Source organism: Triticum urartu, chromosome 4A (genome assembly GCF_056163025.1).
Source record: "Triticum urartu cultivar PI428250 chromosome 4A, HENAU_Tu73, whole genome shotgun sequence".
Lineage (NCBI taxonomy): Eukaryota > Viridiplantae > Streptophyta > Magnoliopsida > Poales > Poaceae > Triticum > Triticum urartu.
Window position 1 is genome coordinate 6,649,271 of NC_141876.1, and position 12,392 is coordinate 6,661,662.

The 12,392-nt window shown below is 43.9% G+C and overlaps 1 protein-coding gene across 1 annotated transcript; it reads left to right on the plus strand.

Moving 5' to 3' along the window:
- The first annotated feature begins 518 nt into the window (after positions 1 to 518).
- LOC125550165 (uncharacterized) lies at positions 519 to 6,725 on the plus strand. Its single transcript, XM_048713091.2, has 2 exons — positions 519 to 4,076; positions 4,228 to 6,725. The coding sequence occupies exons 1-2, from the start codon at positions 569 to 571 to the stop codon at positions 4,578 to 4,580; spliced, it is 3,861 nt and encodes a 1,286-aa protein (XP_048569048.2). The 5' UTR covers positions 519 to 568; the 3' UTR covers positions 4,581 to 6,725.
- Positions 6,726 to 12,392: the final 5,667 nt, after the last annotated feature.

A 12,392-nucleotide genomic window follows, 5' to 3' on the forward strand; every position in this document is an offset into this window, starting at 1 on the left:
ATGCATCTTATAAAAAATAATGTCGTTAAAAACTATGTTCAAATACGAATCCAGCGATATAATTTTTGATGACATGCATTAACATTTTGTTAGTTAAATATTTGGTCAAATTTTGACATAAAATACAAAGGAGACTAATAAATCAGGACAGAGAAAGTACAATACAATCGTATCCATCATTGGTGATGAACTCGATCGAGAAGCATGTCGGCACGTCGGCATTCTAGCCTCGAGTCAGAGTCCAACCATATCACTCACTAGCTAGTCACTAGTCATATAAATCGGCGGTGTATTTTTCAGCAGGGAATTGACTTTTCTCGATCTCGATCTACACTAACAGCGACTTGTCCGTCTCCATCGGGATTTAATACCAGTCCAAAAAATCTGCGCCGCAGCTCACAGAGATCCAGAATTCATTTTGCGTGGACAGAATTTCCACGTCTGTGTGTATAATGCATGGACAGTACGAGAGCCCAGCCTTTCTTGGTGCCTCTTCTTCCACGAATATATAAGAACACTCCACGGATCAGTCTCACAGGCACAAAACCAATAACCTACTCCAGCTGCCATGCGACGACTAGCCGCCATGGAGACCTCCCCTCACCTAAAGCTTGTCTCGCTGGCTCTCCTACTAGCCTCGTTTCCCTTTCCCCGGGCCATGGCAGCGCCACTCCCATCCCTCCTGGAAGAACAGGCAGGAGCCCTCCTCGCCTGGAAAGCCACCATACAGACCCCCCCAGCCCAGCTCCAATCCTGGGGAAACACCACGACACGGCCATGCGGCTGGTACGGCATCAGGTGTGGCGAGCATCAAGCAACCATCACCGAGATCTCTCTACGGGGGTTGCGGCTGAGAGCGGAGCTGAAGGCCCTCAACTTCACGGCGTTGCATACTCTCACGAGTATCCGACTACCCTACAATCAGATAAGAGGCCCCTTTCCACCTGCTTTAGCATCATCCTTGCCAAACCTCCGCCACCTCCTGCTCCATGGGAATGGACTCTCCAGTCCAATACCGAGACAAATAAAACACCTAGAGAGTCTCGTTGGGTTGGACTTGTCAAACAACCACTTGTCTGGTCCTATACCCGTTGAACTAGGCTACCTAAACAAGTTGAAAATGTTAGATCTTTCCACCAACAACCTCACAGGCCCCATTCCAACAAGTCTAGGGAATTGCACTGAGCTCACCATCTTGTACCTTGATGGTAATCAGTTATCTGGACATATTCCTCGAGAACTAGGTTACATCGTGAAACTAGAGGAGTTAGCACTTAGCAGCAACAAACTCATGGGTTCCATCCCCAATACCTTTGGGAGTTTGATTAACATCACTGGATTGTACCTATGGGATAACCAACTATCCGGACATGTTCCTCCAGAACTAAGTTCCTTGGTGAATCTGGAAGACTTGGAACTTTCCACAAACAGACTCACGGGTTCCATTCCCGGTTCCTTTGGAAATTTGACCAAGCTCACTACCTTGTATCTTCATCGTAACCAATTCTCTGGACATGTTCCTCGAGAACTAGGTTATCTTGTGAATTTGCAAGTGTTGTTGCTTCACAACAACCAATTAGTGGGTTCCATCCCCAATACCTTTGGAAACTTGACCAATATCACTGCCTTGTCCCTATATAATAACCAATTGTCCGGGCATATTCCTCAAGAACTAGGTTCCCTGGTAAATCTAGAATTGTTGGATCTTAGCAACAACACACTCATGGGATCCATCCCCAATACCTTTGTAAATTTGACCAATATCACTACCTTGTCCCTATATGACAACCAACTCTCTGGACATGTTTCGCGAGAAATAGGTTTCTTGGTGAATTTTGAACATTTGTTGCTTCAAAACAACCAAGTCACAGGTTCCATCCCCGATACGTTTGGAAATTTGAACAAGCTCACTACCTTGTACCTTTTCCGTAACCAAATCTCCGGAGATGTTCCTAAAGAATTAGGTTCCTTGGTGAGTTTAGAAGACTTGCAACTTTACAAAAACAAACTCTTGGGTTCCATCCCCAATACCTTTGGAAATTTGACCAAGCTCACTACGTTGTACCTATATGATAACCTACTTTCCGGGCATGTTCCCCGAGAACTAGGGTCCTTGGTGAATCTAGAAGACTTGGAACTTCATAGAAACAAACTCTTTGGTTCCATCCCCAATGCCTTGGGAAACTTGACAAAGCTTACTACCTTGAACCTAGGGGGGAACCAACTTTCAGGGGGTATTCCTCGAGAACTAGGTTACTTGGTGAATCTAGAAGACTTGGAACTTGACAAAAACAAACTCATGGGTTGCATCCCCAATACCTTCGGAAATATGACAAAGCTCAATACATTATTCCTTGATGATAACCAATTCTCCGGACATGTTCCACAAGAAATTGGCACCTTAATGAATCTCAACCATATACAATTTGAGGGTAACAATCTCTCTGGTCCCTTGCCGCCAAGCTTGTGTGTTGGCGGCATGCTCAAGACATTAATCGCATTTGACAACAATCTCAATGGGCCTTTGCCGTCAAGTTTGATAAACTGCAAAAGCCTAGTTAGAGTTCGTCTTGAAAGGAATCAGATAGAAGGAGATATTTCCAAGATGGGGGTGTATCCAAATCTTGTCTACATGGATATGAGATCAAACAATCTATTTGGTCAACTATCGTTTCTCTGGGGGGATTGTCATAATCTTCAGATGCTACGAATCTCAAACAACAACCTTACGGGGGAAATACCCGCAAGTATGGGGCAACTATCTCAACTAGGGTTACTTGATCTTTCATCAAACAAGCTTGAAGGAGAGATTCCAAGTGCACTAGGCAATCTGAAAAAATTGTTCAACTTGAGCCTCGCGAACAATTTGTTGCATGGAAGTATTCCGCAAGAAATTGGAGCACTGTCCAGTCTGGAGTTACTGGATTTGTCATCAAATAACCTAAATGGTTCGGTACAATATTCAATTGAGCATTGTTTGAAACTTCGCCTTTTAAAGCTGAATCACAATAACTTCATAGGAGACATCCATGCCGAGCTAGGGTCATTGCGCAATTTATACGAATTGGATTTAAGTGACAATTCATTTATTGGGGCAATACCAAGCCAACTTAGTGGTTTGAGCATGCTAGAAAGTCTGAATCTTTCACATAATGAACTAAATGGCTCCATCCCATCATCATTTCAAAGTATGGAAAGCTTGACATCCATTGATGTATCTTGTAATGAATTGGAAGGGCCAGTCCCGAATAGTAAGCTCTTCCAACGAGCTCCAAACCAATGGTTCATGCATAATAAGAAGCTATGTGGTGTGGTGAATGGATTACCCCCTTGTAATAGTGTAAGAGGCAAGTGGAAAGGATACAAAATACTTGTACTAGCTCCTGTTCTGGGTCTGATATGTCTTATTCTTATTGTGATGATATTGATGTTCTCGCATGAAAGAAAGAAAACCAAGGAAACCAACAATGATAAAGTAACACAAGAAAAAGTCTTCTCTATTTGGAGTTTTGATGGGGCAAATGTGTTCAAGCAAATAGTTGAAGCAACCAACTATTTTAGCGACATGCATTGCATAGGAACCGGGGGATATGGATCTGTCTATAAAGCTATACTTGCAACAGGTGAAATATTTGCAGTGAAGAAGATACACATGATAGAAGATGAGTGTTGTGTAAATGAGCAGTTGTTCAATCGTGAAGTTGAGGCATTGGTGCAGATTCGTCATCGAAACATCGTACAACTTTTCGGTTATTGTTCCTCTAGCCAAGGCAGGTTCCTTATCTATGAATATATGAAGAGAGGAGACTTGGCAAAAATGTTGAAGGACAATGAAAAGGCAATTGAATTGGATTGGAGAAGGCGGATATGTATTGTATTGGATGTGGTTCATGCTTTGGCATACATGCACCATGATTGTTCATCAACAATAGTCCATAGAGACATAACAAGCAACAATATTTTGCTTGATCAAGAATTTAGAGCATGCATCTCTGACTTTGGTACGGCTAAAATACTCAATATTTATGGCCAAAATCTCACAAGGCTAGCTGGGACGAAAGGCTACCTTGCCCCAGGTAAACAAAACTAAAAACCTTATCTACCATTTTTTGCAGTTTTGGCCAAAATGTGTACATAGATGGAAAGATTGATGTAATCTAATGACTACGATGGACTTTGAACTTCTCAGTTGTAACATATGCACTAATTTATTTGTATTAATTGCAGAGCTGGCATATACAGAAAACGTGACGGAGAAATGTGATGTATACAGCTTCGGAGTGCTCGTTTTGGAGCTATTTATGGGATCTCATCCAGGCGATTTGCTCTCATCCCTCTCGTTGGCCACCAAGAACAATTTTGTGTGCATGCGGGATCTGTTGGACTCCAGGCTTGCCCTCCCGGATGCTGAATCCGCCATAGAAATATACTGCATGCTCAGTGTCGCAGTTCAGTGCCTGGAGCCGCTTCCATCCCGCAGACCAACGGCGCGACGTGCCAGCGACGAGCTATCTACGATTAAAGCTTGTGAAGATCGTGTTGATTATTTGCACGCCGGCATCACCTTTCCTGTGATGTAGTGCATGTGGCTATGGATAATTAATTTGTATCATGTGGTTTCTTCTCTGCTACCTACCTAGCTACTTGGTTAAAAAGTGTTGTTTCCTCTATAACTGACATGAAAGGTAACATATTATGGTGTATATGGAACTAGCAAACATGTACTGCTGTAAAAAAAAAGCAAACATGTACTATTGTATCATTGTTCGAAGAGACAATGCACTACTCCAAAACTAGTCTACACTAACGGGTCCATAAGTAATTTGGTCGTGGATAAATCTGTCATGTGGAACGACGACGATTATTTTGTCGTCGATAACTCATATATACCTACTAACCTGCTACTAGCATATACGTGTTCCCTGCCCTTTGCCTAGAATTACTACTGAAAACCTAAAGAAAGGAGATTGGGGACTTACATAAAGGAGTTGGGCCTTCCTGTCATGTGTGTCGCCATCGCCCCCTCATGCTCGGCAAGTCATCTCTCCCTCACGCCCCTGGCCAGTGCGCACCATGGTCGCGACATGGTCGACGAGTTTGACAGAGTCACATGCACTGTCCCATCGATGCGCACCGGCAAACTGGCCAGACGCCAGGGTTTATGGTGAACATCCATTCTCTCTTCTGCCGCCGGTGAGAATGGGCTAGGCTCTGTCCGACTTACTGGGTTTTGTCTTTTTTGGGGCTATCCCGAATTTCAAACACTTTTCTCTGCTTTAAAAGGATTTATGGTTATGTTGTGTGTGCTTTAAAGTCATATAGATGCTCAAAATTTATATGAACAATAACATTTAAGTTGAAGAGAAATTTGGTCTGGGATATTTTATTTATGTGGTATTAGTTTTGATGTTACTCCCTCTGTAATAAACTAAACTAATACTAGTACGTGCAATGCACGTCTTATAATCATGGAGTGATTTGGTAAAATAAAAGAGTCATATACATGGTAATATATGCAAGGTAAAAAAATACTATTAATATAAGAATGCAGAATATAGTTTTTTTGTTGTTTCAGAAATATGCCGAATGTAAGTTTTCTTTTTTTGAGAAACTTGCCGAGTTTAAGTATTGCTTTTTTTTAGCAAAGAGTGTAAGTATCAGTTTAGCTACACATCAGTCAGCTGATGCGAATTCAGCGTCAATCGATTTCTGAATGAATGAAGGAAGGAGATGTGTCCAGAGGTTGGAGAAGACTGTGGGCCATTGATTTTCCATCCAACGGTGCAAAAATTGACTGACCTCAAACCAAAAATTCAGCTGACTGATTTGTAGCCATTCCCTGTAAGTATTGCTGAGGTAGCAAATAGTATGGAAGCCCAGCCTCATGAGTCATGACACGGAGAAGAATTTGCAAATTCTGCTTTAGGCTCTGCACGTCCTCCACTCAATCTGCAACATGCCCACATATTGGGCCTTTTTTCTGGTTGAGTTGGACTCCTTGCCAGACTCGGACTCACCGCTTATATATACAGCAGCCCCACGCGAAGCCAAAGGGCCGGAGATCGATCGAGGAACCACACCATCCAATCCAACTCGAAGAAGCGCGCGAGATCGATCTCCATCGGCGTCCATGGCGCGGGAGCCCTACCCCTACGACGAGCTGATCATGGAGCCGGCGGAGCCGTGGCCCTACTCCTACGACGAGCTGGTCGTCATGGGGCCGCAGCCCGAAGAGCCGTTCCCTTTCTCCGATGACGGCTGGTGGAGGCAGTTGGAGGAGGACGGCGGCCAGCCGTGGTCACAGTTCCAAGAAGAAGAGTTCCTGGAGCTGTTCCCCATCCCGCTCCCCGACGACGACGACCCTGCTGCTGCTGCTGCTGCTGCGGGCCAACCCACTCCTCCGTGTAAGATTTGATGAGAAGTATTAAACCCTTTGCTCGGGCCGCATGTGTATTTATGAAAAGATTGCCGAGGCTTACAAGGTTTGGAATATCGCTAGGATGCTTCTAAAATGTTAGCCCAACTACAGTCTAGAGATGAGCTACTGCCGGATGTCTAGCTATACTAGCACAGGAGGACACGAACTGGGTGCTACACACACACAATCGAGTTGGAGCGGAGCTCACGTACTAGACTACTAGTACTAGTGGCTGAACAATGCTTCTACACTGAACACACGCATATGGAAGAGCTCTTGTGGCTGATTGTTATTGCACTGGAATGGCCTGCCTACAACCGATGGGATCATCTCCTTTTATAGGCCACAGGTCAGCCCGGGTCAAGTCAAGTAAACGTCTAGAAAACTGCTAGGAAACTACTACGTACATGCACATCACATTCCTGGAAACTACTAGGTAATTACTACTTCCTTACATGTCAAGGAAGCTACCGCCGGTTGGTGCAACATGCATGTGTCCGAAGACCATGGTTGACTCAACAATCTCCCCCTCAACCTTGTCAAAGGAGCTTGATGTCGTTGATCCCGACTTTGTCGCGTAGCTCCTGGAACCGGACACGGCCAAGTGATTTGGTCAGGATGTCCGCCACTAGTGCAGAACCGGGCAATAGCACTGGTTCATAAGGCCCTTTAGTGCCGGTTCCGTAACCGGCACTAAAGCCCCTCCCCCCTTTAGCACCGGTTCAGGGAAACCACATGGCACAAGCCAGCTCCGGGGGGCGGGAGCCCTTTAGTACCGGTTGGTAACACCAACCGGTACTAAATGTTTTTGTTTTATTTTTTATTTTTCAATTAAATTTGTGTTATCAATTTAATTTAGGAATATTTTATGTTATAATGAGTTGTAGTCGTCGTCATCATCATCATCATCATCATCATCATCGCATATTAATAAATAAATAAACTCTAGCTAGCTAAAAATCATCGTAGTCGTCTAATTATACCACTATTTAATCATCATAGTCATTACCGCTAACTATCTAATCATCACCAACACTGGCTAGCTTAAAGAGGAAACATTCACTTTGTAACAGAAGCAAAGATATCATCGAGTTCAACATAATCATCACCAACATCGAAGTTCAGGACACGGACATGAGACAAGTACTAATTAAGAGCATGAACTAGTAGCTAGCTACTCCTGCTGCTCCCTCTCAGGTAGAATAGCATAGAACATGTATAGCTCTCCTGATTCATCATACTGGAGCATGCAGATGAATCTGTCTCCTAATCTTGGGTTGCGCTTCTCCTTGCTGCCCCCTAGTACTTCTCTACGATCGTTAACAATTTTGCTCCACTCTTTCACTATTAAGCATTCTTCGCTTTCAGAAATCCTGAATGCACTCATGTGCAATGTAGGATATCTTGGCCGTAAACTAACCATTGACATGTCACCTTTAGTCTCGATCCACTGAGGCACAACTGTCATCGGAAGTCCCTGTTGAAGAACATCGTATAGTAATTAATATACTAAGCAATGAAAGTTTAGCTTCAAAAATAATGTATGCAAAAGATGCACTAATTAAGGACAAATAGTTAAAATCTTACCATCTTTCGATTATAGATGTGACCGTAGTTCAATACGATCACCATTGGTCGCACGTTTTGAGTACTAACATTTCTAAGTTCAGGAAAAATATTTGTCTTGACAGTATTAAGATCCTCAAGCCATGAAACATAATGACTTATCTCCTCGCAGTTTAGTTGAGCCCCGGGGCAGTAGTAGGTCCTGTCTACCAAGCGCCGGACATGTTTGCTTGAACCGAAATAAGCTGACAATACAAATTAGTTGTCAACTATTTTTGAATAAACTGTATCAAAGACATAAACATATGCATGCATGGTTGAGAAAAACTCACATAATGGTAGAACTGGAGGCGTTTGCACATCGACCCAGATGTCTATATTACTTTCAATATCATCTTCCGGACGAATATCAAAGGTGATAACTATATCAGGCTCAAATGCATAAGCCTTGCATAGTGCTTGCCAAGTTTTGCATTCAAAATGGGTGTATGTGTCTCCATTATATAATTTGACGTTAAAAGTATACCCATGCTCCGTCTTCAAGTAAACTCTCTTTACCTCCATATCATCTATAGCACTAAAACCTATCTTATCCAAGACAAAAATTCTTGCATGGCAGGGGATGCGCTAGTAGAATAGTGAAAATTTAAAATTATAAGTTGAAGCAAATGAAGCATAAGTTTTGCATTCAAATAATAATTGCCAAAGTGACTTACTGTATCAACTTCGAATGTCTCATCCAGCTTGATGCTGAAGCGCCTATCATCAACAAGGAAATTTCTGTCGCACAGGCCGCGCTGGTCTTCACAGTGTTCGCACATAATGAAATCTTTTTCGTCGTCAGATGACATTTCCTATGTTCATATACGTGAAACATTAAACACCTATTACTATCTAACATTAATTAATATCTAGCCAAATATATATTCATCTAACATTTGACATTAATATATCTAACTATATTCATCTCTAACAATTGACATTACTATATATTTAACTTTTCTATCTAATTCATCTAACATTCGACATTAATCTAACATTTATATAAACTCAAAATATCTAAAAAATTAAATAAACAGAAAAAAGCATTAACAAATAATATTTTACTTAGATCATCAAATCTCAGATACCTAAATTTTCTTACTAAAAATAAACTAGTTATATTAATTATTGAACTAGTTCAAATCTCATATACCTAAATAAACTAGTTCGACAATTTTCTTACTAAAAATAAACTAGTTATATTAATTATTCAACTAGTTCAAATCTCTAGTTCGACAATTTTCTATCTAGCTAATTCATCTAACATTCGATCATCTAATTAACTTTTCTAAAAAATAGAAAATAAGTAAAAAAAAATGTGTGTGTGTGTACGTATATATGTGTGTACATATGTGTGTGTATGTGTGTGTGCGGCCCGCCGCCCCGTACGTACGAGCGGGGGTGCCGGCGTACGGGGCGGGGGCGGCGTACGTATGGGCGGGGGCGCCGGCGTACAGGCCGGGTGCGACGACGACGGACGACAGCGCGGCGGGTACGCGAGGAGAGCGAGAGACGTACGTACGGGACCGCGGCGGAACGACGGCGGACGGCGGTGCGCGGCGTTCGGGGCGGCGGCGCGAGACGGCGACGACGACGGGCGGCGGCGGGGACGACGACGACGACGGACGACGGGCGGCGGCGGCGACGACGGGCGACGGGCGCGTGCGAGAGGTTGAAAAGAAAGAAGTGGGGAGATCTAACTGAATTTTCGCAAGTGTTGTATATATAGGAGAGGCCTTTAGCACTAGTAGAAAACAGGGCTATGGTCCAGGCCGGCTCAGCCCATTAGTCCCGGTTCAGTGTAGAACCGGGACTAATGTGGGCATTGGTCCCGGTTCGTGAGCCCAGGGGGCGGCCGTACCACGTGGGCCATTGGTCCCGGTTCGTCTGGACCTTTTGGTCCCGGTTGGTGGGACGAACCGGGACCAATGGGCCTCGCTCCTGGCCCACCACCATTGGTCCCGGTTGGTGGCCTGAACCGGGACCAAAGGCTCCCCTTTAGTCCCGGTTCTTGCCACAAACCGGGACCAGTGAGGTGTCTATATATACCCTCGCCCGCGAGCAGAGCACTGGAGTGCTCTGTTTTTCTCTGGCCGGCGAGGGGAGGGGTTTGTGGTGCTCTAGCTCACCTCCTATGCACATGAGGTGTTCGATGGAATGCCCGAGCCACACTACTTAAACTTTCTCCTCTCGAAGCTCGACCTCCAAGCTCCATTTTCCTCGAGATTTGTCTAGATTTAGCGGTCCGTCACGCCCCGTCCCCGTCTTCACCGCCGTCGATCACCCGCGCTGATCTCATCACCGACACCACCGTGGTGAGCCTCTTGTTCTTATCTTCTTTCTGAAAGGAAAAATATTCTTACTTGTCTGTTTAGATAGATACTTGTATCATTTTCTTACATTTATTATTGCATCTTATATAGTGCGATGGTTTTGGTATCCGCCCCGTCGGCCCTCGTCCTGTCTATGATTCGGATTTGGTATGTATATTATCTTCATAACTATTGGTTCATTTATTGTTTATGAAAATTATGCCGACCAACGTGACATAGATTTTATTTATCTAGGATGTATGTGAATCGGAAATGTCAACCGACCCTATTGTCGAGAGGTTAAATTTAGTTGAAGAAGAAAACAATTTGTTGAAGGAAAAAATAAAAAAAATTGAGGAGGAGAAGATGATATTGGAGTTGCATGTTGCGGATGTCGTCGATGATCACAAGATCAAGATGGATGCAATGCGCTTGAAGATTAGAAAGATTAGAAAATATGCCATTCATACCGAGGCTTGGTATCATTATGCCGTTGGATCAATTGTTACCTTGGTTGCGATTATGATCGCATTTGTTTTCGCATTGAAATGTTTTACATAGTTTCAATGTATGGTTTAATTAATTAGATGCTCTGGAGAGCTATATGTTGTTAGATGAGAACTATGTATGCACTTTGGTTTTAATGTGATGATGAACTTCTATTAATTTGGACACTTAATTATATATAATGCACGCAGATGAACCGGCAATGGATGTACGGTGACAGACACACCCGCGAGTACATTAAGGGCGTGCATGAGTTTCTCGATGCGGCTGAGGCAAACAAGCAGAATGGTTTTATGTGTTGTCCATGCACTGAATGTGGGAATACGAGGTCTTACTCTAACCGGAAAATCCTTCACTCCCACCTGCTTTACAAGGGTTTCATGCCACACTATAATGTTTGGACGAGGCACGGAGAAATAGGGGTTATGATGGAAGACGGCGAAGAAGAAGAGTACGATGACAACTATGTGCCCCCTGAATACGGTGATGCTGCAACGGGGGGAGCTGGTGAAGATCAAGAGGAACCAGACGATGTGCCCAATGATGCTGCCACGGGTGAAGCTGCTGAAGATAAAGAGGAACCAGACGATGTGCCCGATGATGATGATCTCCGCCGGGTCATTGTCGATGCAAGGACGCAATGCATTAGTCAAAAGGAGAAGCTGAAGTTCGATCGCATGTTAGAGGATCACAAAAAGGGTTATACCCCAATTGCGAAGATGGCAACACAAAGCTCGGTACCGTACTGGAATTGCTGCAGTGGAAGGCAGAGAATGCTGTGGCTGACAAAGGATTTCAGAAGCTACTGAAAATATTGAAGAAGAAGCTTCCAGACGATAACGAATTGCCCGACAGTACATACGCAGCAAAGAAGGTCGTATTCCCTCTAGGATTGGAGGTGGAGAAGATACATGCATGCCCTAATGACTGCATCCTCTACCGCGGTGTCTACAAGGATCTGAACGAATGCCCGGTATGCGGTGCGTTGCGGTATAAGATCAGACGAGATGACCCTGGTGATGTTGACGGCAAGCCCCTCAGGAAGAGGGTTCCTGCGAAGGTGATGTGGTATGCTCCTATAATACCACGGTTGAAACGTCTATTCAGAAACGAAGAGCATGCCAAGTTGATGTGATGGCACAGTGAGAACCGAAAGAAAGATGGGAAGTTGAGAGCACCCGCTGACGGGTCGCAGTGGAGAAAAATCGAGAGAAAGTACTGGGATGAGTTTGCAAAGGACCCAAGGAATGTATGGTTTGCTTTAAGCGCGGATGGCATTAATCCTTTCGGGGAGCAGAGCAGCAATCACAGCACCTGGCCCGTGACTCTATGTATGTATAACCTTCCTCCTTGGATGTGCATGAAGCGGAAGTTCATTATGATGCCAGTTCTCATCCAAGGCCCTAAGCAACCCGGCAACGAAATTGATGTGTACCTAAGGCCATTAGTTGAAGAACTTTTACAGCTGTGGAATGGAAACGGTGTACGTACGTGGGATGAGCACAGACAGGAGGAATTTAACCTTAAGGCGTTGTTGTTCGTGACCA

Bases quoted from the DNA above. Each gene is read 5' to 3' on its own strand.
- LOC125550165 (XM_048713091.2), top strand. From the start codon at position 569: ATGCGACGACTAGCCGCCATGGAGACCTCCCCTCACCTAAAGCTTGTC. The intron at 4,077-4,227 runs GTAAACAAAACT...TATTAATTGCAG, and splicing joins GAAAGGCTACCTTGCCCCAG to AGCTGGCATATACAGAAAAC.